The sequence below is a fragment of the Poeciliopsis prolifica genome, unplaced genomic scaffold (genome assembly GCF_027474105.1).
Source record: "Poeciliopsis prolifica strain line A6 unplaced genomic scaffold, Auburn_PproV2 SCAFFOLD008, whole genome shotgun sequence".
NCBI classification, from domain to species: Eukaryota; Metazoa; Chordata; class Actinopteri; order Cyprinodontiformes; family Poeciliidae; genus Poeciliopsis; species Poeciliopsis prolifica.
In genome coordinates, this window is record NW_026562383.1 from 16420316 (window position 1) to 16447740 (window position 27425).

The 27425-nt window shown below is 36.9% G+C and overlaps 1 protein-coding gene across 6 annotated transcripts in view; it reads right to left on the reverse strand.

Moving 5' to 3' along the window:
• Window positions 1–8677: 8677 nt before the first annotated feature.
• Window positions 8678–27425, reverse strand: part of pde1cb (phosphodiesterase 1C, calmodulin-dependent b) — a 78917-nt gene continuing 60169 nt past the window's right edge. For 5 of the 6 annotated variants that reach the window (XM_055033083.1, XM_055033081.1, XM_055033085.1 and 2 more), the window contains 10 exons: window positions 26375–26475; window positions 25460–25588; window positions 25020–25121; window positions 18489–18609; window positions 17359–17440; window positions 15823–15943; window positions 14183–14358; window positions 13199–13423; window positions 12872–12934; window positions 8678–12631 (listed from right to left, as the gene is read on the reverse strand). In XM_055033083.1, coding sequence (XP_054889058.1) covers window positions 12615–12631; window positions 12872–12934; window positions 13199–13423; window positions 14183–14358; window positions 15823–15943; window positions 17359–17440; window positions 18489–18609; window positions 25020–25121; window positions 25460–25588; window positions 26375–26475 — 1137 coding nt within the window. In that variant the 3' untranslated portion in view covers window positions 8678–12614. The remainder of the gene's footprint in view (window positions 12632–12871; window positions 12935–13198; window positions 13424–14182; window positions 14359–15822; window positions 15944–17358; window positions 17441–18488; window positions 18610–25019; window positions 25122–25459; window positions 25589–26374; window positions 26476–27425) is intronic. The other variant, XM_055033082.1, reaches the window with a different exon arrangement.

Genomic DNA, 27425 nt, shown 5'->3' on the forward strand with positions numbered 1-27425 from the left:
GCCTTCAACTGAGCTCCATGTACAATTAACTAAATGCCAAACACAGAAGCTAAATGAGGAAGTGCTTACGTTGTGCCACATACAAGTGCAAGCCATTTATTTTGAGTACTTGTGGATACCCAAATGAACACTTCAGTTGTTGTCAATAATAATCTTGTGGTCCTGGTATAAAGCTGTGTCAAAAATGATTTATTGTTTTTTTTTCCCAACATCCATCACATGTTGTTTCCAAATCCCTGATGTTTTGTTTAAGGAATGCATCAAGTGTGTGTAGTATTTGTTCTCTTTATCTTCATGGAACCACTGATGAGTAAACAAATAAACAAACAAAACAAAACAAATCTACAACAATGAAGATAATGAGGAAACATTTCTATCTGCTTATACAGAATGTGGAAAACGGGGCATTCTGGAGAGGAAGCATGTTTCTGTCTATCAATTGCCTTAGCTATTGCTTTGCTGTAACATTTTTCTGTGTGTGACAGCAGGATAACAATAACAATTTCTATGTCTGTCACAAGATTGATATCTGCAACAAAGCAAAAAAAGAGGACATTTCAATAAAGTTTCAGAGAAATGTTTAGGAGAAAAAGACAGTGAACAAAAGAAGAGACTAATTGTCGCATTGGTTTATTGCATTTGAACTTGGGTGTCAAACTATTTGAGCTTTAAGTAAAAGCTCTTGAACATCCGACTTTCAACATCAGAAGAGTTTCACTTGCATCAAGGTCAAAATCCAACTTTTCAGGTTTGAATATTAAATATGTTTTGGTACATTTAACTTCTTCCAGTTTGCATCTCATGTACTTAGTTTGACAGACAGTATTATTGTACATTAGTTGAATCCATAAAACACTGCGCAGGTCACTTTATTATGTGCACCTGCTTAATTGCTTGTTAACACAAATAGCAAGTCAGCCAATCACATGACAGCAACTCGTTTCAATTAGATCTCTAGACATCATGAAGATGACTTCACTGGTGAACAAACAGAAAGTGACTTTGAACGTGGCAGGATTGTTGAGACTGGACAGGTTGATCTGAGTCTGATGACCTACTGAAAATTTACCCAAACAACAAACTCTCAAATTCATAGAGAATTGTTCAAATAAATAAATAAATAAAATGTCTTATGATTTGCAGTTCATATGGACTCTGATTTTACTCTAACTGTGTCATGTTTGAGAGTTGGGTGTAATTTTAGTTTAGTACACATTTCTCAAAATGCATATTTCAATGTGACTCCTGTTTACAATGACTATCACTATCTGACATCATTATTATTTAAGAAATACATTGAGTCATGTTGTGGCTCATGTACGTATTACAATTACTGCATACATTTTTTTCAGGGGTATATGGTGTTTTTGTTTGAATGTGAGTACAAATTCCTTTACTGTGAGGTTGAGACATGTTAAAACATCTTTTATGTAGGTGGACAAAGTTGTGTCTTTCTGTTCATTGTTAGCAATGAGAACTGAAATCTATCTTAGGAAAGGCCACATCCTTGAGTCTAGACGTAAATCATTTTTGGGAGAATATTTGTTTAGAATAAGTTTCTAGTTGGTTTCTATCGTTCTCCCACCAACCAGTTCCTCACATGCAGCCTGGTGGACATGCAAAAGAGAGCTATGGATTGAGGGACTGATTACCAGAGGCCAAGTCCGAGACTGGTGTCCTCCAGCTGTGCTTTTCTACCCAATTAGAACCTCCATATGCTGCCCCACTCAGCTGCTGAGTGGCTGCACCTCCCACCCACACAGGTGGAGCATTGTCTGCTCCTTTTTGTGTATTTTGTGTGTGTGTGTGTGTGTTGTATTTGGTTGCTTTGGTCTGCTAATGCAAACACTCTAGAGACAGGTGAAGGGATTTTCTCCAATGTCCATTCAGCTTGGTTCCTAAACGTCCAAAACGTGTAATGCAATATGTCCCCGTAAGATCTATTTCCATCCTGTGTGTGATGGCCCAATCGTGCAAAACTCTCAAGGCTGTTTTCTCACACTTACATTTACTCCGGCTGTTGCTGCACCTTTGATAACAAGCAAACAGGTATTTAGGTGGGTGGCGCAGAAGTGCTAATAGTATTAAAATATGGGAGCATGAATAATGGATATGTTTGTGAAAATGTATAATGTAAAGATGTTAGTCCTGTTTTCAGATAGAGACGGGATGCAGACGTGAAGCGTTGCTGCAGGCGCCCGTTTCTCTTTCAAAGCACAATCTGTTCGCACTCGTTCAAAGTGCCTGTGACAATCTGTTGTGGAAGAATGCGACACTTCCATACACAAAGAGTGATAAGATAAATAAAAATGTGTCACATTTCATATTTAAGTGAGAATCACGTCTTTACTCTTGTATAAGCATGGGAAGACAATGGAAATAGAACGGTGTAAAAGACGTGAACCGTGATATTGATGAAATCATGATTGATCATCATTTCTCCAAAATACACGAGACCCCACGATGCAGCCCACAGGTGTTGGATTATCTGGTTTTACGAATCTTTGAAGACAAGGAACATAACAAAAAGCCTACCGCTGTCGATATTGCTTGAAGATGCTTTTTTTTTTTGTTAATTTTTTTTACACTTTAGATGGTAGCGCTGAATCCACTTTTTCAAATCCGGAGTTGATTGATTAGGCTGAGATTTTATGTTCTCACATTATCAACACACTGAGTGTTAATAGGCGCTCAGTTTTTTTCCCTTTTCCTTCCCTTTACTTAGCTTGAAACTCTTAAATCACTTTTCAAATACATCACGGCAATTCATTTTCAGTTTTTTTTTCTACTTTGAGTTTCTATGTTCTAAGAAACATTTGTTCAGTACTAAAATACTGAACAAACACTAGTCTTCTTGAAAACCATTTTGGTTTTTTTGTATTTATCTAGGGAAATAAACTATGCAAGCCGTATGTGAAAAAGTAATTGCTCTCCTATCAGTTTTTTGTGACACGTGGTAATGAATATTTCAAAGTGTTTTGACCTACTATCTTTTTGTTGAACAGTTTTAATTCACCCATTGAAAGTTAAAGCATGAATAGCCACAGAATCAGACTTAAGCCTGGACTTTGACTAGGCCACTCCCAAAATCTTATACTTGTGATCTTTGAGACTTCAGAAGTGGATTTTGTCCAAGAGTCCAAAAGAAAGAACTCCCACCTTCCAAAAGGATCTGTGTTTGGTTTATTAATCAGAACATTTTTCCAAAAGTTGTTGGAATCTCCAAATTATTGGACCTTTGCATTTGTTTCGGTTTGCAGAAGTTTTCACCATAGAACTGTCCCATGTTTGCAGTTTTTGCCATTCATGTGTGTTCTATGTTTTCTTTATTTATGGACAGCAGCTCTTACTATGGATCATTTTAGTCCCAAAACCTCAGAAAGCCTCATCGGAGTGTTAGAAATCACCAACTTAGTTGTTTGTCTGTTCTTAAATTTCTTTTGATCTGGGAGGGAATTGATGTTTTCTTTTTTGTTGTTCTTGTCTTTCTGCCTGCTTCATATTGTTATGATGTATTTGAGAAAATTCTTTATTTTTTCTGGGATCAATCAGTGATGGGTGCAGCTTGTGAAAATGGGTAAAAAAAAAAGTCTGTTGATTAATATAATTTACTAAGGGGGCAATTACATTTTTACCCTAAACCCAGGTTGGTTTGGATCAGGACTAGCCTCAATGAACTCAATAATAATTTAAACATTGTAACTTGTTTGTAAAGGTCATCTTTGTCTGATGTAAAATTTAATTTGAACTGAAACATTTAAGTTTGGACAAAAGACAGAAACACTGAAAACAACCAGAATCAGTGAGAAAATCTGCAGCACTGTAAATATCTAGAATTATGTACAAACTTAAAGAATGAACTGTCAACCCTTTCAAGACCCAAAAGCCTTCAAAACATCAGGTTGACTCCATTTTATTTGGACTCCTTTAATCTTATTTGCTATAAAATTGTGAGAATTAGCATAACTTATTGAAACAATATTTTGCAAACCTTGTATTATTTCTGCCTTATAAAATGATCCATTTGTTTCCTGGCTTTTCCATAACGATGCCAGAAAGCCTCGAGTCGCGTCAAATTTACTGTCACAGAGACACTGTAAGGATTGCAACAAACATTTACTCTATTAATTAAAGGCCCTCATTTGTATCTGCTTTAATCAGTGGCTGATTTATTGTTTTTCTAATAAAACTGACACAGACAGTGAGTTTCAGCAACACATCATACATGTCTGTAAGTGCTGAACGCCTGCCTGCAAATTTGCCACATAAACTTACCGTAATGTCAGTGCTCACAACTTGTTACGCCGTTAATCCAAATGAGCTGCTGCCAGTTTTGCGGTCAGGGTCAGGATGCTGCAATCTCTCTAATCATCGCAGCCACAGAGTCTTTCAATGCAAATCTTTCACTGGAGACTTCAGGGAGCCCAATGCCCTCAGCGGCTTGCATCATCTGCTGCGTGTCACAATGCTGCAGCCATGATGGGCGTCTGTCCTGCCCCCTGCGCCCACCTGAGGGGGTTACAGTTGGCAGCCACCAATCCTCACCTGACAGCCTTCCAAAAAAAACTCAGAAAAAAAAAAAAAACGAGCCACTTGGCTGCCAGGAGAAATAGCTTCTTCCTATTCGGAGGTTGTCCCCAGTCAAGAGGAGGGAAGCTTGGCTCTTTAAGTGTTGGGCCGATTCCCAGACTCACAAGCAGCTCGAGGCGCAGGGCCCCTTTGCTTCTGGGCTCTCGATCAGTCACTCTAAATGCAGCTCTGTGCTCTTTCCAATGGATAGACAGGGTTTCATTTTTATTAAACAGCTTGATATGCAGTGTCTATGTTACACGCTGTATCAATTGGTCGTGTGTGGTTAAGTGCCGACAACATGTTGTCAGTTCTGCTGTAGTTAGGGGACAATTTCCTAAGAGGCCACATATAAGGGTGGAAAAGGGTGTGATGGTTTATTGATGCGCAGCTTGACATTAAAAAGGGAACAATCAGAGTATTGACAACAATATCAGATAAAAGATGCAAGTAAATAAAACTCAATTAAAAGGTTCCCTGAGATCACCACTTCACTGCAGAAGCACATTTCATAAAACACAAAAACTGTTTTAAATAAGATATAAATCAAACAAAAATTTGAAATGAAACATTTTTAACATTTGTCTGCTTTGCGGTTGTTTTTGTTTTAAATAATGTCATAGAGTCCTAAGATTTTTCTCTTTTGTTTTGGCAATTATTTTTGTTGTTTTTGTTTCTTAAACATTTTCCAGAGTTTTGTTTTATTAACAATGATATTTTATTTGACTTTCACAAAAACAGTTTATGTGTTTCACAATTTTATGTTTTTGCTCTAGAATTTTATTGACTGGATGATTCAACTGAATGATTTTATAAATCACTGTTACAAAAAAATCTGTTTCAATATTCAGACATGAATAATTTTCATAATAGATGGTGCTAAATATTTTGTCACAAATATATATATATATATATATTTTAACACATTTAACACATTGTTTATATAAAATATAGCATCTCTACAAATATGACATCTGTTATATCCCATTGCCTATTTAATTTAAATGCAAAAACGTCACCTGAACCCAATGTTAATACACTTGAAAGCTCTAGCTAAAAATTAGGATTATTTCATTTAATATTTATTTCACAACTCTCCGTAGATTAAAATAATTTGAGGTTTTTTAAACACGGATACAAATATTTTTTCCTTGAATTATTCATTTCTCCATTTTTGCTCATTTTTTTTATTTTACCTTCTGCAAATGACAATTTAGAATCATGAAAATGTTTTTAGTAGTTTATAGAATAGAACAAAATAGGTCATTTCATTCAAGATATAATCGTAAATTGTAAAATGAGAATAACAAAAACTTTTGCTGTAGTCATATTACTGAATCGACTGGAGAGTTGGGTTGGACTCTCCGGTTCTGTGGTCGACTGGTTTGAATTTTACATAAAGAACAGGGATTTCTTTGTTTCAATTGGAAACTTCTCATCAAAGAGGTCAAAGGTCACATGTGGGGTACCCCAAGGTTCAATCCTAGGACCCTTCTTATCCAATATTTATATTCTCCCACTAGCTCAGGTTATAACAGGAAATAATATTAGGTACCATAACTATGTGGATGACACACAGCTCTACATTATGATGTCACCAGGTGACCTTTCACCCCGTCCAATCACTGAATAAATGTTTAGAACAGATACATATGTGGATGTGCCAAAACTTTTTCCAGCTGAACAGAAACAAAACTGAAGTCATTATTTTTGGACCTAAAGAGGAACGATCTAAAGTCAATGCACAGCTTCAAGTCATTATTTCTGGTCTGCTTTGCATCCCCAGAACCAGAACCAAGAGAGGAGAAGCAGCTTTCAGCATCTATACACCAAAAATTTGGAACAAACGTCCAGAAAACTGTAAAACAGCAGAAACCCTGACTTCCTTTAAATCTCCACTAAAAACACACCTGTTTAGAGTTGTATTTGAAATGTAATATGTAACAATGTATTGTTTATTCTATGTTGCATAACTTTGTGTTCTTGTGTTTATGATGTAAAGCACTTTGAAATGCCTTGCTGCTGAAATGTGCCATACAAATAAAATTTGATTTGATTTGATTTTTTTTAGAGTGATGTAATTATAAATTCCAGCTGGTGTGTGCTGCTGGACAAGATACAAGTTTTAGCCCATGTTCTGCTGCTTCTGTTCAGAGCCCTCAGAGCAAATCTCTCTGCAGGTGTGGCTGATTTCTCATGAACGGAAGAAAAAGCAAACTGATTAGCAGGTCCAGGTAAGATCTGTGCAGCTTTTCTCCAGGCAGTGGTTGTGTGATTAAATCACACGAAGCGAGTCTCAAGGTGCAGCTTAATGAGGGGACAAGCTGGTGAATGCCTCCGCGCCCTCCTCCCCCTCACGTCCTCCTACTCTCCCTCCAATGAGCAGCAGTGGAGCTCGGTCCAAGACTGGGACATCAGGCTGGGTGGAGCATGGACACACACACTCACACACACACACGCACACACACGTACACACGCACACGTAAGAACCTTGTTTAATGCTGCTTAATGTACTTATTCATCACTTTATTTGTCATCTAAGAAAGAGACAATTCGAATACAGCGGATCTAAACGTACATGTTGTCCTTTCTAGGTTTAAAAACTCATGACTTACAGCACACACACAAAGCCAGAGAAAGATTGACAAAATGATGTAGCAGACTCCACAGGACACATTTTCTATCCAGCCACCCTTGACTGGAGTTAATACAGCAAAGAAACTCATTTACACATTTTACTACCAAGTGGATTTAATTGAGCAACGACAAAAAAAAAAAAAAAAAAAAAAAAAAAAGCCAGCAGCTCTGTAAATCAACAGTGAGCCAAAAGAACAAAGAAATCCAACAAATCTTCCTTTACAGCTGCTCCAAATATCTCACTAAGGCCAGAAAATAAGCATTAAAATCTCTTTAAAACACTGTTGATAGCTTTTGGTTACAGGCAGTCCCTGTTCACACGCCTGGCACTGGTCTTTTATGGCGAGGAACCTAATACAAGATTTCTGTTCTAGTGCAAACACAGTGGCCATAGGCGCTGAGGAACAGCTGCCATATAATTGAATTAACATTCGCCTTCTGCTCCGGCACTCAGCGCTGTGCTGAGAAGTCATACGAAAACCTTCTCTGAGCTCCATCAACCTGCCCATGAATATGCATGCTGCTAGTGATAAATATGCGCAGTGTCTAATGTTTGTGGAGTTGCCTGCACAACGAATAAAGAGTTATACCATGTAGACTGTCTTGGGGATTGACATGGTATATATCAAGTTGGTTGATCTTTCTTTCTTTTTACCGCCACAGGCCTGCTGAGGATGAGAGCTGTGATACCTCAGATGTTTCAGTGAGATTTAAAGTCTAACAGAGACATCTAGTGGACACATGCTTAGTTCTAGTAGAACAATCTCACTGACTTTCAGAGATTTTCTAACCTTACCTGCCATCTTCCTCATTATTGATTGTAGGAGACATTGATGTATAAATACAGCTCTGCAAAACAAATAATAGCCCAGTGCACTGAACCCCAGTGAAAACCTCATGGTTGTTCCACCACATATTGATTTCTGAACCCTTCCTGAGTTAAAACACTAGTATTGTTGATCCTATGTCGATATGAACATGTTTTCTTTTTGCATTATTTGAGGTATAAAAGAGCTGTATCTTTTTCGTGATTTTGACCATTTCTCATTTTCTGCAAATAAAAACTAAATGTTTGCTTGGAATTTTGGAGGCATGTCAGTAGTTCGTAGAATAAAAAAAAACAATGTTCATTTTACTCAAACATATACCTATAAAGAGTAAAATCTCATAAATTGATCATTTCAAGTGACATAGTGTAATAAACTCTGGAAACTCACCAGTTTCTGGAATGAAGATATTTGGGTTTTGAATTAATAAACTGAAAACGATTACTTTTCAGTGAAATTCTCATTATTGTGAACTTGTAGTGATACCAGGAAAATCCTACATTATTACAGCTTAGGCATTTTTGTTTAGTGTTATGTGCATCTGTTCTGCTGACGGATTAGAAGTTGAAATCTATAGAATTTAAAATGTCACACTTGCAGTTTCTACGGTAGAGGTGCAGAAATGAAGACAGGCACACATGATCTGAGCCCTTTGAGTTCAGATTTATTGATACGGCTGTGCAGTCACAGAGCATGGTGGCACACATGGCCGCCTGGCCAGCATGGGACAGTGACACACACATGCATGTGCGCTCACACTCACACACGCGCACGCACACACGCTCCTGGTCATTCTGTCCACTCGAGAGAGGCAGAGGACAATTATTACCAGCTTTTAAAACAATTCATAAACTTCTGTACCCTAGCATGTTCCAGCTGGGATCTTGAGTAATGAATATTGTGTTGCTACAGTTTTATGAACCAAAACAAATCAACGTTGTCAGCCAATTGGGTTATTTAAAACACATCACTGTTGTATCTTAAATGGGTTGTTTTGCCAGATTTACACAGTCCACTGCATCTCTTTGTTTAATCCTCTTTCTCTCACAGCCACTCATCTAATCACACTCATTGACAGAGCAGGTCACAGTGAGGAGATCAGAAATGCACGTTAAGTATTTGTGCAGCACACACACACACACACACACGCACACACACACACACACACACACACACGCATACACATGCGTACGCACCAATGCGTTACATCCATCTATTCTCAGTCATTAGATCACTGGTTGCTGAGATCAGTCATTACAGAGAGATAAAACAGGGAAACAAAGCATTAAACAGACGGTTTGATTGTAACCAGAACAAAACACCATATTAAGAAGTCTTTACAGCTCAGCAATACAGCTATGTTCCTATGGTGGATGGTATAGTGTCCTGTTAAATGTTTATATATTATAGGCTATCACAGTAGCTAGAAGAACGTAGAGCAAAAACTACAAGTCTGTACATGTGTTGGTCTCTTGGTCCAGAAAATATATTCTGCTTTGCCAAGCGTCAGGCAGCCTATTACAATTATGTTTTTATTTTTAATATTTAAAGATTGTTGCACGTTACATTGACAGTTTATTTTTTTTCTGACTTCAGCGCTGGTGAAGAAAAACAAGGTAGACAAACACACAGGGGAGACAAAAGATAAAACAAGAGGACTGATAAAAAGGCGCAAACAGCAGAATAAAACTGAAAAACGGACATTACGCCACACTGCCTAGCTGTAAAATAGACTTCTCTGAATGAAAGTGAGCAAAATATAGCGCAATATCTAGCTTTAAAAATACTATATTCTGCAACATTAATCTTTAAAAACAAGATAGTCTCAGCTGAATCCTAAGTGTGAAAAATTGTAAGAACTCGACTCGCGGTTCAGCTGCACCAGGATCAGCGCAGGTTTTAACGACATCACTGAACACGTTTAAAGGTGTTACGTGTGACATGGAAAGAACAGATATAGGCACACATTCAGCCAGCTGGCTTGCTAACCACTGACTGCATCTTTTCGATGGAAAGTAGCATATGGTTTCAGTGCATGAGAAACTGCTGTAACCCATCAGAAGCTGGTTATAAAAAACAACATAGATACAAAAACAATCTTTCCCTCACTTCATATATATGTTTTCACAATTTCTTTAAATGTTCAAGCCTCTAAAATGTTTGGATATAACTATGTGGTGCAATATATACAGGTACCTTCTAAAGCTTAAACTTCACACAGTAAATGTGGTTAATTTCATAGAAAGTCTTTTTTGAGGTTTAAGGAAAATAACGTCCATCACTTAGCAAATACTGCCCAGATGTGTCTTTTCTTTTCTGCAAATTAATGCGCACAGTGCATTACAAAGGTACCAACATAAACTTTTTCACATTTTGTTGTGTTACAACCACAAACTATAATTTATTATAAAGGAATTTTATATGATATAGAGCATTATTTTTGAAGTGGGAAGAAAATGACTGAAAGCCCCAGTGCAAACAACTGGCTTCAGAAATTGGCCTAATTAGAGTCAGTCCATATTTGCACTTTATTTTCAGTACAAATCCAGCTCTTCTATGAGCGTCTCAATTTAAAGCAGGGCTGGGATATAAAAGAATATTGCAAGCTTGTAACATCTCACAGAGCATTTACAGAATCCATCATCATAAAGAAAGTCATAGCAACTGCAGTTTTACTTTGCCTAAAACACGTTGGGAAAAAAGGTGAAGAAAATAAACAAAAGATTTTGGCCCACATGCAATTTTTATTATGAACACAGCATGGTAAAAATTGGCATGATAAAAATTGGCAGCATGGCAAAAGGAGAGGGCAGCATCATGCTTTGAGGTGACTTCTGTTTAGGAGCCAATGGGAAGCTAATCAGAGGTGATGAGAACATGAGTTAAAGCTAAACACAAGGAAAATGCTCTTGATTTACTCTTAGTGAGTTGCTGTATTGGTGGCTGTAGAAAATAGCGATTCAGGGCAGGATTTATGTGCCCAGTTTTCAGATACAAATATACGAAGAAAATGTTGAAAAACTGTTTTCTTTACAGCGATGCATTACTCTGTCGCAAAAAAAATCCAAATGAAACAAATAAAAGTTTGTGGTTCCAACACGACATAAAGTGGAAACCTGATACAAATCATAAATATCTTCGCTAGGCACTGCATAAAGTGAAAACTGACCCACATGTCCAGTATGGTACATATGCAAAGTGTGCAATAAGTACATCTTTTATATACAATATTACAGGCCTTGAAATCCTGGCAAAGAGAAGCAGATATGCTTTGGATTTGCAGCCTCAGATGCGTGGCAGAAGCGTGAAAGTTTCGGCAGCCTAAGTGGCGTATGGGCACACTGTAAACACACTGATTGAATGTCACACCAGCGACCGAGAAGGGGAAGCTGCTTTGACAAAACTGCTCTGCAGAATAAAAGCAAAAATGAACACTGAAAAAGTTTTAGCAACAATGTTGAGCTCTTGCTACTGCTTCAAAACACATCAGAAGGCATCAAGTAAACACACAATGTGACAATATTAGACACAAATAGTGCATAAATTGTACAGGAAATTAATGCAAAACAAATATATTTTCAAATAGATGAACAAAAACATTGTATTTACAAAAAAAAAAAAAAAAAAGAACTTGAATGCATCTGCACATGTGATATGTTGAAATTGCAAAAGGCTGGTCTCTAATTTTTGGACTTTTTTTTTTCCACAAATATCTTACATTTTATCTCAAAAATATTTCCCTCACTGGATGGCTGATGGATTGATGTTCCATATTCAACCATTAATAAACATTTAATATATACAGAAAAGAAAAACACAGAAAAAAATAAAACCATTTATACCTGGCTGTAAGGAATACAAATGCATTTAAATTGCAAAAAAGTTAAAGAAAGTAAACACACAAAATATTTTCTTTTTGTGGCTTTAGCAACCATAAGGAGCACTATAAGGAAAATTGTTTTCTAAGCTAGTCTAAATTTATTTAAGGAGTACTTGGTAATAAAACAGTAGTGCTGAAGACCTGTGGCAAGAATCTCAAATTACTGTACAGACATATAATCTACATGCAGTATAGGCATTGTAGAATTCCCTATAGATATGCATCTATTCTGCATATATGGTAGTAAGTCGCAACAAATCTCTTAACTCCCATCTCCCAACAAATCAATCTAATATAGATGTATCCAGAATGTGGAAGTGGGACTTTTAAAACAGCTACAAGAGTTGAATAAAAAAAAAAAATGCATTAAAAAGGTAAATAAAAGAACGCTGCCCAAACTACCACAAAAACAAACTAGTTTTCCAGTGGTGACACTCTTATAGCCACTAGATGGAAATAAACCTCTTCACAATTTTTTATTTAAAAAAAAAAGCAGGAAAGAAGGAATAATGCACCTGACTGTTTATAAATGGTGAAAACATGATACATGTGATACAAGCTGTTGAAATGCAAACACATGAACAAAAAAGGAAGCAAAGGTGTCAGTTTTTCAGTCGTCTGTAGAGGGCAGCAGAGTCCGACTTCAACCTTTAAACAGCAACAGGGGAGAATCAGTGTAGCCATGATGCTCCTCTGCTCTGTCATTCCATCACTGCCTCTGTTTGGATACAACAGGATACATACTTTAGACATTTTGAAAAGAAGTTTTACCAAAGCCATCGTTTACATGTCAATCATTACGACGACTCCCTATTTTGCTGTCTCGATGTTTTATTTTGTATGGTGTTCATTCCTTCAGGCACATAAACATCTGTTTTTCTTTGAATGTTTCATTAGATCTTTATGACAGACACTTTGGCATTCTGTCAATAATTCACAACTGTCACTTTAAACCCACCACTCATTCCTTTGTTCTTGTTTTCTTCACCATCAGGAGAATCACCCCCCTCTGACAACTCACCTGAAAATCCAAAATACCAGTTTTATTTATTACACTGACATATATATGTAAAATGCAAGACTCCCTGAAAGGTCAAAAGGAAATGTTTTAAATGCTGTTAATTGTGGTTCTTTAAAGAAGGTAAAAGCTTCACCAAAACAGGAGTTTGGAAAATTGCCATAAAATCTGAGACCTGTGCATCTTTTAACACAAGACCAGTTTGTATCTCTGATCACGGTGTTGAGGTTTTGTCACCAGTGGAATTAGAAAGTTCAGCTGACGTACCGTTCTGCAGCAGGGGACTCTGGTGCGACGTGTTCCCAGGGGGGTTCGCCTGCTTTGCTTCCTCTGTGTTTCCATCTGGTGATCTGCTGACCTCTGCTGAGTCTAGCACCTTGCCGTCTGACTTGTTCTCCTTCTGTTCAGGCTCTGTCTGGACTTCCTGCGGTTCCATAGCCTCCTCCTGCTGAGCCCGTTCTTCTGCTTCCTTTTTAGCTCTCTCTTCCGCTTCTGGAGTCACATAAGAGATTAAGGTTGTTTGGCAAGGTGGAGCCTCTATCGGTCAGCTAATATTGACTTAATTTAAGTGGTTCGTTCTGGTTCAGACTCCATTCAAAGCAAGATCTTAAAATCTTCTGACGTTTAAACAACCATTTACACTTCTGACCACTAGAGAGCAGTTAAAACTCGCTTTCAAGAGAATGTTACTGTTCAACATTCAAAAAGGAGAACTGGGCCTCTTTTGGCTCATACATTTCACCAGCAGAAAAAGCTTTGCAAATGAGAAGTGCAACATTTTCAACAACCAAATTGTCCAGTTCTTCCACATTAAACATGCTTCAAACAATGATTTCATTTGAGTTGGCCTGATCAGCTTAGCAAACCTTTGCATCTGAGCCCATATATTAACGTCAGATAGACTTCCGAATGTTTTGCTGATTTATTCCTTTCAGTCAATTATCACAGACTTTTCACTTTGTTCTTAGTGCCAACAAACAAGAAAGTGCCAAACACCTTACAACGTTGGCTAGAATGTCTGCCAACTTAGTCTGTTTACACTACCTGCTACACAAAAAAAAAAACAAAGTGAGAAATAATGGCTTGCCCAGGAGAGAGATAAACATCTGAGTAAAACTCAATTAAACTTCGCTTCAAGCTAAAACCAGTTCATCTTTATATTCCATTTTTTTCCCACTATCAGAAATGCTACGGTCTGTATAGCTTTATACATTTTTCTGCATATAATGAACTGTGAAGGTTAAACTGTACCTTTGGTAGCCTGGGCTTTCCATCTTTCCCTGTTCTGATAAACTTCCTCATTCCACAAGGCCTTGAAGTTTTTAATGTCCACCGTCAGAAGGGAGCTTTGGCCAGAGGAGCTGCTGTCAGATCCCATGCTCTTCACACTGTGCCTCTTGGTTTCATCTGAGCTAATACTGTTCAGACTGAAAAGAAAAGAAATATATAAAAGATGAACAGTAAAACTGCAAGAAGACAACAAATTGACAGAAATAGTTTAAACTGAGAGGCATCTATAACAGATTTGAACTGTAAACTAATTGAATACCACTTGTATCCTTTTAGTGAAGTTGCTAATGATACATGATATTTCCTATTTTTCTTGCTACTAAATGTACAATGAAACTCATACTGATGTTAATATTTTCACAAATAACTTGAAGGAAATAAATATGAAAAAGGATAAATTACAATAAATAAAGCACAAGTAGTAAAATGTCTATGAGCCCTTTTGTTTTTCATGTGTCCTGTCTGTGCTGGTCTAACTAGCTTTCAATAGTGACATAAATGTGATCTATTGGTTTTGTATTTTTAATAAATTTGCAAAAATCTCCAAAAAGAATTTCCACCCTGTCATAATTAGGTATTTGTGTGCAAAAGTTTGAGGAAATAGAATCATTTAATACAATTTGGAATGAGAAGGTAACATAAAATGTGGGAAGAGTAAAAATCTGTGAAAACTTTTCCGGACGGACCCAATGTAGATAAACAAAGGAAGACTGAAAGAGCAGATATAGTTACAGACTACTGGCACAGAGTTAAATACTGTCAATAAACTGCATGAGGAAAGCTGTAAACACCCAGGTGACTATAAGCACAGCTGCACTATGTAAGTTACACTGTTTGCTTCAACTGGAGCCTCACTGAGTAATGGTAATGATGACTGCAGAAGAGAAAGGCTGGGCTCAAATTTATATTCAGTTGTAAGCATGGCTGCAGAGCCAGACAGTTAAAGGACTGGTTTATTATCCAATAAAAGTGCTTTCCAAGATGGAAAGTTCCTTTAAACAATCCTTTCCAGTGCAGCTCACTTGTTAAAAACACAATATTAAGGGAACTGTGCCTTACTTATGTGCCACCTCTCATAGCCTTGCATGTAGCTGATATACAAGGAGACTGGAAAAAAGTACTGAGCCAACAAATTAAAGCAGTGGAGAGAAAATCACTTCCTTTTGTATCTCCTCAGGCAAATGTGTAAGCCAGGCCAGCTTGAAGGCTCATTCATGATCATGGATGATGAGCAGAGCTTGACTAGCGTCTCTAAAATGCCAATTTCAAGGTGTGTGGCTCCGCAAGATGAAAGGTGGAGACATTTCCATGCACAGAAATGGATTACTCATGGGAGACTCATCTGCTGTTCTCAATACTTCCATTAGACATGCTGTTGTTGCAGAAGAGCTGTAGCGGTTCAGTCATGCAATTTAGCGAGCTGTTGCTCAGAAAGACTTGAGAGGTGAAGACTCAAAAACAAGAACTTTTTTTTTTATCGTTGATTAAATAGCCTGGAAGATTAAAATCTATTCACATTTATACAGAACGCCCTCTGATTGCTGCGCTACCAAGAAAGCATTTAACAAACACTTTCACCAGAAATTTCTTTCACAACTTACCTTGAGCGTCTAAAGGTAGAAAGACCAGAGTGGGAGGCCTCGTCAATGAGTGGAGTGACAATGCGCTCCATCATGTCAGTCAGCACAGTGAAGGTGGGAACCACGATGAAGTCTATGAATCCTGGTGACAAACATTTCAGGAAGAATTGCTGTCAAATAACAAATAAATACAAAACAAAATAACAAATACAAAACAATTAATGGGGAAGGGTTAAAACCACAACAAATACCTTCAATAGTGTATCTAAATTGAAAATAATGTTATAAACTTACTAGCGTGCATTGTTTCATGAGTATGTTTGTTCTCTTGGTGTTGTTCAGTTGCAGAAGTCGCTCTGACAGTTGGTGACAGATCATACAGTATAGATGAAGCTTATGGTGAATTCTTGGTAAAATATATAGATGCACTTTTTGTTTTTTTTCCGAAGAGCCAAGCTGAGCAATGAGTGTCTCCTGGTGCCAAGACAAACTCTGCTTATGTCACAAATTATTTATTAGACAATGCTCAGCATGGGTTCTTTACTAGTAAACAACCCATGGTAGGCCAGCTTGTTGCAAGGCAGGCCAGCTCAGACAAACCTATGTTGTGTACTGCAACAACAAGGGATCAACATAATTGTTTTTGATCAATAAAAATTGAAAGCGGACACTGGAAGCTCCCACAAGTTTGATGTTTTCACTTGCAAATTTCCATTCGTATCCCACTTGTGCTTGGGCCAGAGAACAAATGTTGGACTCTGAAAAGAATCAGTAGAGCTGCTGTGAGCAGGTCGGGTGTAATTTTAGTGTTCAGATATAACATGGAATGTAATTTTGTCCTTTTGTGATTGATAATAATTCATTAGTGCATGACATCACACTCATTCCCTCTCTGACCGAATTCTGAAAACTGCATGATGATAATATGTAAAATAGATGTTAAAAAATGTAAATGGAATAAGCACTTCAAAACTGTTTTATGTTTTCTATGTTGGTTTGGACAGAGGTCATCTGTCTCAACCAAAGCTGCTCTTTCAGTCACACACGCACCCAGAATGTCAGACATAAACAACTTAATTACAGTATTTTTTTCAGAATCCTTCATTGTATTCCCTTTGCAAAAATAGAATTATGTGGGCGTCTTTAACATGATTGTCCACAAATATTTGACTAATTTTCAACCAGTTTTCTTGTACATTTCCTTTATTTACCAAAAAATAGGGCTGCAACTAATGATTGTTTTAGTTATCGGTTATTCTATTGATTTTTCTGATGTTTAATTAATTTAGTTTAATTAAACAAATTTCATCATTATTTTTACAGTACTTGAACAGGTGCATCAAGACTACGCCTCTTGAGGACTGTTTTGATCTTCTTTTAGCAAATGGACGTTTTTAATCTGTGTACTCCAGTTAATGATTAACCAATTACTAAATTTGTTGGCAATTATTTCAATACGATTGGAACCGCATGATTAATTTGATTAATTGTTTCAGTCCTAACTATATTCTTGTTTTTGATCTAACAAAAGTAAGCAAAACGTTAGAAGCCACTCACCAATCTGAGACTGTGCAACCAATGTCGACTTTCTGTCACACAGTGGAGAGAACGGCAGGCCCAGTTCGGCTTCTTTGTCCCCCTAGAAACACATCAATTTCAACAGTAAAAGGACATTAGATTGGATCCTACCAAAAAAAGAAAAAAAAAATACACCACAGACAACCACAAACACATCAGACATCCGATTTGTCTGAGCCCCACCCAATGTCCTTTCATGCCACAATTCTGTTTCATTTTCTCCTCCAGTTTGTGACAAACCACTTAGATGGGCAACGGAGAGGCAATATTCTCTTGAGAAGCTATTTGTTGTCGATTCACATCCCAAGAGACAAAAGGCCTTGTAGAAGCAGGCACGATGACAATGACAATGAAAATGAACAATAAATATTTACAAAGAAATAGATGAATGGATTGGTGCATCATTTACACCTATGTCGCTTTCGATAATGTTTACAAATACATATTTTATAATTCATAGACTACTGTTTTATTGAGTAGGACATATTGCACATCTTAATCTTCCATGGTCTCTGTTTCATTATTTAAATAATATTTATGAATACATAACCCACATATAAAGACTTTTTTTCTGACGGAATATTCTGCCGAGGTTCTTTATTAAAACAGTTACTCATTAACAACATCATTTTATTCTCGAACTTGAACAGAAGGGACAGAATAAATCAGCTGTATTGTAGAATCCTCTACTTCATCTGCCATTAAAAGAAATCTAGATTCACTTTCATAGCCTCTCTCTTTTGTTTCAAAAACTTCTCTACTTCATTTAGGTGATGCTGATTAAATGTTTTTTTTCAAGAATGTCAACAACTTGTCAGAATTTCAACAAACCCTGTGGCTTTTTTGGGGCGTATACATTCACCATAAACCCAAATCTCTTTTTTTTTTTTTAGATAAAATTGGGGTATTTAACACCCAATTGTCAAATTTTGCATAAGGTATGACAATCTTTCAGTCAACCAACCGATTTTTCTGAGTCAGTCTTCGTAACAAATAACTAAAACACTACCTGTCTAAAAGAAACACCGTCGTACTAACATCAACACATAATTTTTGTATTTCAAAAGCCACCAAATCTTCCAGTGAAAATGCCAGGAGAACTCACTCACCTGTCTGAAGAACTCCTCAAGCAAAGAAGTGGTCCATCGGTGGTGCAGGTCCCAACTTTTGGCTGGATGACTGATGTCGGCTGTGTGGAGAAGTAGGGAGAGAGCCTTGGGCTTGTCGATGCTGTAAAAGAAGAAAAAGAAAAGCAGACACAAATCTTTTTTTTTAAAAAGGAAGGTCATACTTAATTTCTCTCTCTAAGATATAGAAGTGTTGAATGTTTTATTTATGGTGGAGAACAACCTTAAATATAAGGTTAGACAAAAGTATGGAAGCAAGCTATAACACAGGTCAGTTGGTTAAACGATAGTCTGTGCAGACAAAACATAAACAAAGCCCAAATGAAAAACAAAGCTCAGGGTTTGTAAGTTATTATGTGATGGCAAAATTGTCAAATAAAAAAAAACCTGATATGCATTGAAAACTATTTTATAACAAGTTTGCTTAACAACGCAAAATTATAAAAAGGCAAAAAAAAAAAAAAAAAAAAAAATTGACAGCTATACAGAACATATTCTCGTGAGATTTTCGTTTAAATTGGATGAAATCACTATAATTAGTACAACAACTCAAGCTGTTGGTCAAAATTCTCTGGTATCTCTCATTTTATGGAATAATATGAACAGCCACAGTCATCATCATCTAATTCTCACCTCCACCTACACACCTATTGTTCAGCACCAACCGGTGATCAAACGAATCGTGAGGAGGTGGTCATGGAAGCTGAAGAAACTCCAAAACGCTATGATGAGGCCACAGACTGGAACTCACTCGGTGTGTGACACTGTGGTGACATCAATGCCATGACTATGTGACAAACTGCATTATCTGTGGAGAGCACAATCCCCAGCAGTACAATGAGGCGCTTCCACAATAACAAGCCCTAGATTGTCATTATCTGAAAAAGCTGCTGAACATAAGGAAAAGAGCCGTCTGGGGGTGAGATACAGAGAGTTACTGAAGAGTGAGCTCAGAAAGCTTAACGATAGTGCAACGTTGTTGACAGTGAAAAGCTAGAGAGTAATCGTTGGCAGAACAGTGTGTGGGATGTTTGGTCAGAGATGAAAAAGATCTCTTGCTTCGAGGTGAAGGGAGATTAGATTGAGGTACCCCTGGACAGAGCCAATTTTTTTTTTTTTAACAATTTTCTGTAAAGAAGGTAAACTCATAAGAATGTGCGCCATTGCTCTCTCATGCCTCTAGACACACAGACTTCACAACCTCCTTGAAACCAAAGATTTTCAATACACCGTTTAGTGTCACTGCAGACTTCAATCATTGCCCTTAATACAGCCTGAGCAACATTCAACGTTTATATCAGTATACACAGCAACTTAAACTTGCGTTTTCACTGTCCTCTCTCATGCAGAAAGAAGAAGAGGCAGCTGGAATGACTGAGCACAAAAAGGCTCTAAATAAAGATAATTTTAGCTCCAAGATCGCTATGTGCGACTTCAGAGTACCAGAGTTTGTGTTGTAGACATCCTGTCATCTGACAGGGCCTGAAAAAAAAACTCCTTCATCTGACCATAACAGCTAAAGACCAGCCACTCTAATACCCCGCATCATAAAAGCAAAGACATTTCTTTTTCCTTCTGTATATAAAACCAGACCCGCTGTAGTTTTATTGCTATGACAGAGTCAGGGCTGTAGATGAAACCACTGAAACCACTCTCATGCAGACAAATAGGCAAGCTCAACGCCGATGATTATATTCTTTGATATCTCCAGTATTTCAAGGACAAATTTGTGTGCATCACCATGGAAGAAGCGTCTCAAATTTAAAAGCACTTAGAATCCTCAGTTTTTGAAACAAAAATAACGAATGTATGTGGGAGTGGAAGGAGTCCACTCCCACATACACACACCAAAGAATCTGCTATCTTCAAGTCAGCATGTCAAGGACATTTAAGCATTTCATGGTTTAGAGAACGATGCTGTAGAGTTGCCTAACAAAAAAGTGGATTTTCTTGGGTAGTTAAATCAATTACTAGAACCAATGATTAAAAGTAAGAACGCACTGATATGAACATTTGGGCCGATATTGATATGCAATATTATTGCAGCTCTGGAAAGTATTAAGAAACCACTGCACTGAACCCTACTGGAAACCTCCTGATTATTCCACCAAATATTGATTTTTGAACTCTTCCTGAGTTAAAACATTAGTATTATTTCTAAATGAGTATGAACTTCTTTTCTTTGCATTATTTGAGGTCTGACATCACTGCATCATTTTTGTTATTTTGACCATTTCTCATTTTCTGCAAATAAATACAAAATATTTGCTTGGAATTTCAGAGACATGTTGTCAGCAATTCATAGAATAAAAGAAAAATGTTTATTTTATTCAAACATATACCTATAAAAAGTAAAATCTGAGAAACTGATCATTTTAAGTGGTCTCTTACTTTTTTTCGAACCTGTATGGCCAATTACTGATATTCATCCATATACTATACGTTATGTATATATATATTTTTTTACTTTTTTGACCACACTACTGACTTCACCACTGCTTTTGTCCTTCAGTTAAACTCCCCACAGTCATGTGCTGCATCACTGTCACTTGACAAAACAAATACCACATGACCAACACCCAACCAGCACTCATCCCCCAGAAACAAATGGCAACAAGATGGGAATAAATATTGTTTGATAACAGCCCAGTTTTATGTATCGCACCAATATCAACATGTTAGAAATGATATAGGCCCGTGCCAACGTTAGAGTTGATATAGCCCTAATGTCAGTTCGATATTCTATATGTTCTATTGGAGTTTACCAGCAAATACAGTAAATTTATGTAAATTGTGAATATTTCAAGTATTGACTTTCCTTCGTTGTCTTTATTTGCCTACTTTCTGACAACTGGCAGGTTTCAGGCCCACTTTGTGGATGCTTTGTTGGAAGAAGTGGAAAACAATCTTATCTAATTTTCTATTCGTGGCAATAGAAAATTTGCCACGAATAAAATCATGCCCACCTCATCGGTTCAGAATCAGTACCATATAGAGACTGAAAATAATTTAAATAGGTTTCTAACATTCCAAAATATAACTTGTGATAGGAGATAGCCTTGCCTCAATTTTCTACTGTTCTACTGTCTCTGCTGTGCATATTTTTAGTCTAAACTTAAAACTTTTATTGAACAAAAGAAGTTTCTATGCTGCCCTTGTAAAAAGACCACTATCAAAAAGTCTTTGCATCATGATGCTTACAGATGAACAATATTGAAGTTGAGCAAGCTATAAACTAGAGGCAGCCCAATTTTCTAGACCTTGACAGTAACTTTTCATATGCTGAAGCTTTCGCTACAGCCACTGAATATTTCTTCTTGAAGTTCTATAATCTGAAGAAGTGCAATATTGATAAAGCAATATCACATATTGCTTTATTTGATAGCAATATTGTTTGCACTAATTTCCTTGCATGCAAGGCTAATTAGATGCTCACGAAAAATGGCATTATGCTGCTCTTTGGAGTTAATCATTGCAGAAAAAAAGGATCATTATTTCAAGAACATCTGCCCCTGTTTGTTCTAGGGAATTTCTCTGCACTCATTTAAAGCTTCATTATTGTTATGTATGCTTGTGAATGAAGTTAATAAAAAGTTTTGCAAAAAGGCAGAAATGCGTGTTTGTTTTTTGTTCTCTTTTGTTTGCAAAGTGAATTTTATAAAATAATACAAGTCTTTTCAGCGACTTGATCACTTCGCACAATAATCTTCAAACAATAACGAGCGCCAGCACAAAAATCATGCCATAATATTAGTAACACAATATTTGCTTTATCATAGAGCTTCTAAAAATCAATGCATGCTTGGAACTCTCCAGGAGCACTAAGAGGTGACATAATTAGAACAATGACACACAAGTACCTAAATTATATGCCGAGAAGTGCATCCACTTTCACCCAATATCCAGATAAAGCAATAGAATAACTTGAGTCAGAGACAGCTTTATTTCTACTGCAATAAAGGCTAATAGGTGGTTACCAGTCACACAATACCAATAACACAGAGAAAATGCCTTTAAGTCAAAATATAGAACATGACTGTTTCTTGTGTTTTTGTTCTATCTTTTGTGTACTCTGACCATTTTTTTTTCCAATTTAAATTTCTTGAGGCTGTAAAATAGTGTGGTCAAAACAGCACCAGCCACCAGTTCCAGGTACTTCTTATTACTTTTATTTGTTACTTTTGACTTTGACTTTTGACCTGAGCTTCCAAGAACTCACTGTTTTCATTGCCAATTAGCAACTCACCTGCACTTGAGTGGACCAAGCCACAATTTTTTAAACAAAATAAACAAATTCAACCAATAGTCCAGAAGCAGTAGCTTTAACCTAAACATATCAAGAGATGGAAACTTCAGCATAATGCTAACACAAACAAACCTGGGACAGTAAGTGAAGCAACGTTGCAAAGTAATGTTTAAATTTAAGCATTATGACCAAATATAGAAAGTATGTGAATTAGAAATAACAGTAAGGGACAAGGTCTAAAGCATTGCTACCAGTCAAAAACAGTTTGTCAATCTCATGTACATGCTGCTAAATGGGCTAGAGGCAAAGAAACAACTTACTGTTTCAGGAAAATTGTTTATCTGTCATCAGTGGCCATGCTAACTAGCATTCATGCCTGGCTCTACTGATGGAGAGAATATGTAGTGTAAGGGTGAAGGTTTGAGGGGATTTATGAGCAGCAGGTATATAATTATGATTGACAGCACTAATACCCTCCTCCTGGCTCTGATTGGTTGTTTCTAGTTAACACTGGGAACACTGTGAGAAGGCAGAGGAGCTCATTTTTTTCACATGTTATCTGTCTCGCTATACTGTCATTACATTGTGACAGTATAGCAATTTTTAAAAAAATAAAACTTACATACTGCAGCTATAATAATTTACTGTCACAATAAAAAACTTTCTCTACTCTGTTGCTTGTAAATCAGCAACAATTTAGTTATGGCACTGAGCTACTGATCAACAAGACAAGCTTAATATACATTAAAACAGTAAATACATATAGCATATACTGTATGTAAATATATGGTTTTAACATTTTAAGCTGTATATTTTAACACTATGTGGATGCTAAATAATTCTTCTAATGTAAGCCATTAAATGGCCACTCATAACAGAAGCTGATCCAAAGAGATAAGAAAAAAAACCCCTCTTTAATCATACTGCCACCATTAGGCTAATCGGTCCTCTGGCCTGGATCACAGCATGAAGATGCATCATCCCACCTCATCAGAAATGGTGTGTAAAATATCACCTGATAACCATATCCTAATATCTTGTTTAATGGACTGATGCATGAACGAACAGCCACAGACAAATGTGAAAAAGAGGCAGACTAAATGGAAGAGACACACAAAGTACACAAAAACACTCTACACGTGTACACACAGTACAAGGTTAAACAGGGGTGAGAGTGACTGGCTTCTATTTTGCTGTGTTCCATTTGTGGCAGATTGAGTCTTGAAGTGTGCTCTAAGCAGGCCTGCAGCACACTAGTTTGAATTACTTCACATTAAAGTCTTTTGAGCTTCACCGCTGCCTGCAGACTGCAAACGTGTATATGTGTGTGTAAGGGGTATACTGGACTGATTACCCTGCAGTCAGCACTTTTTGTCTTAAATATATATCCATATAAGGGCATTTATATTTTATATATTAAATATGCATGTAATAGATAGATTGGGAGATGTTTTGGATGTTGTCATAATCGGAAAAGAATATTCTGAAGGTTAACAAGTCTCTTGCCGCCTTATTGTAGAAGCTGTTGCAGTGATGACTCATCATGTTATGTGATAGTTGGTGTGATAGCTCTTTTATTTCTGTTCTCCAGCTGCAACCCTTTATCTGGTTGTACAACAACCAGCTATCTCCAGGGCCCTGTGCTTGAAGTGTGCAAAAAGGAAGTTCTGTTAGGAAGTACTGGAAGTTGCACACAGCACAGTAGACCTCAGGTCAGCCTGAAAATGTTTATTGACATTATAAGTTGAAGTGAAGTTTCAAGTGAACTTTACACAATATTTTGTTCTTTGTTTACTGAATGTGTTATCAAGGCAGTATTTTTTATCTCATATGCACAAGAAAGAGAAACTAAAATAAACAAAAAGGATCAGAGAAAGAGGAATTATTTAAAGATTATCTCAGATTATTTCTTAATCTGTTTCTGAGATTTCTCTGCTTTTGGTAGACTGTTTTTTTTCAGAGCTTTTTATATTCCTTTTAGGTTTGAATATAATAGTCTATTGCAATTCTTGGGCCAGTTTATACTATCATCTACTTTATAGTAAATCATAAGGCTTGTCAGTTTCTGTGTCAGGCAAGAACTGCATTAACCTAAATTACATACACATGTTCACTAAAAATCTAAATTTAATTGTCATTGAAAACATGTAGAAGTTGAAAAATTACATTTGGGAAATTACTTTTGGACCACATTCCAGCTGTGTAAACGCAGACACAGCAGCAACAGCAGCAACAGCAGCAACAGAATTGATTTTAAACCTACTGACCCTTCAGGTTGCTGCAGATAGTTCTTCATGGCTTTAACCTGCTGGAAGTGACAGGACATATCAGTAGCCAGCACCATCTCGATCACCAAAGCACGCAGCTCTCTGCAAAAGACATGGGAGAAAAAAAAATATTAGTTACAAGCTAATTAATCAATATTAAACTTGTAGATTCTAAAGGTTGAAGTGTTCCAAAAACAGTTATTAAAATAAATAAGAACTAATTATAGTAACAGGTCCTGGCTTGAGTACACCTGGAATCAGGTGAATTCAGTCATGAGTGTCATTGAACCTTGAGGATGATCTAACTGGCCACATTTATGCCAAATACAGTTGACATGGGGCTTTAGATTGGTGGATGATGGATTTCTGCAATCTTTCTCAAAGGGGTTTTTCATTCCCTTTACAATCATTTAAGTACATTAGCGCTATGTGAAACGGACCTCCAGTCATCCTTGGAGAGGTTGTAGAGGATGTTCATTTCATCGTCGTCCTGCAGTAGGCGATAGGCTGCACTGACGTGATGACTCTCCAGCACTGAGCGATCGTTGTAGAGGATGGCTGTGTCTGACCTTACAAATGAAGAAAACGTAAAACAACTGTGTTTGACTGGTCTGCATAGGTGTCAAAAACGCCTGTGAAATTAATACATATTAATTCACTCTCAAGAGGATCATTCAACATCAGATTAAGCATTGCTAACCTTTATATAAGTTTTTGGAAAATATAATTTTGACTCACTGGATGATGAAAATACTGCCTCTAAAATAAATTTAATGTAAAATGACTTTCATTCTTTTCTCATCTTCCTTGAAAATTTAAATAAACTTTCACCCAATATACAAAGCAATTTTCTTTCAAATTATTATCAAAAATGATACAACAAAATGTTGTAGAATTTACAAAATTTTTTAAGAGAAGTTAAAGTTGTGTTTTGTCTTTTCGACCTTTTCCAAGTTTTGTCGTCTTCTAACCACAAACCTGAGAGCGTCTTCTTGGGAATGTGTGTGATACAACTGAAGTGAATAAAAATAGTGTATAATTGTGAAGTTAAAGTTGATAAAAACAAAAATCTGTTGTGTTGGTAATCTGACAAAATGTGAACAAGTTCACAGATTTGGGTACTTTTAAAAAGCACTATGCAAGCCAATATTTCTTCCAGTTTTAAACTTTCTGAAATTTTACAGTGAAAGCTGAACATTTACAAAAAGCTTTGACTTCTGAGTTTGTCTACAAATCCATCTTGTTATTATTGCACTGCGGGCGATCACAGTATGAATGTGAAGCCCCCTTGCTGCAAATGAAATCATTGATCGGGTGAGTCAGCGCCATGCATTTTTGATTTTATCATCCATTACCTTGTCTGGATATGGAAGTTGTTTGTGGTCCCTGTGTGCTCATAGTCGTGCACCGCAGCCGCAAAGATCATGGCGAAGATCTCTAGTTCAGTCAACCAATGCTGGAGGAGAAAAGGTGATGTGACGGAGGGCGAGGATAAAACATTAAGAAAATCATGTAGCAGAGGAATGCAGAAAGAAAGTCAGAAAGATGGAAAAATTGAGGCATTTGACAGGTAAGAAAGATGAGGAAGTAATGAATGCAAGAGAAAAGAATGGACATAGATTAGGAAAGAAAAATGAGAATCCAGTGATGGGGAATGTAGGGAACAGCACAGCAGGCCATAAAGATATGATGGAGAAATAAGACATAAAAGATTCAGTGAAGAATTTGGCATGAGGAATACATTAGCATCAGGAATAAAAGCAAACAAATGGGGAAAAGGAGGTACCAAAACTGTTAGGAAAGCAGAAATAGAGAACTCGAGATAAGATAAGGTCTATTGGGAAACAGCATCCTATAAGCCTCCCTCCCACTGTTCTTTCTCTCACCGTCACTGTGGTTTTCACAACGTACACAAATATATAAAAAGGTCATGCTCTCCGTTATTCTTTTACGAGTTAATGCTATCAAAAGGTCACAGAACACACCATGCTTTCAATCGCATAGGTCAAGTTCAGACCTTTTTAAGAGCAGTTTCTGAGTACAGCAAACATCAAAAGAGAAGATCACAAGTATTACGCATAAGCAAATCAGTTAGTTTTAACTCAAACACATAAATTCCAGGTTTGTCAAGTAAAATCCCAAAATACATGCAGCATGAATCTGTTGATTTCTCAGTATGTAGTCACAGTCAATATGAGGCTCATGAGTCTGAAGGAAAGTCTTTGTCAACTTAAACCTCCAATTTATAGTTTTGTGCTGTCACTTTGTCTCTTCTGTCTTTCTTAAAATTACTGCATCGTATTTTGGAAGACACAGTATTTTACCCTGTTTCTATTCTAATTATGATGTCTATCTTGACTAGTTGTTTAACATGAAGTGTGACAGGTTGCCACTCCTAATTGAGCC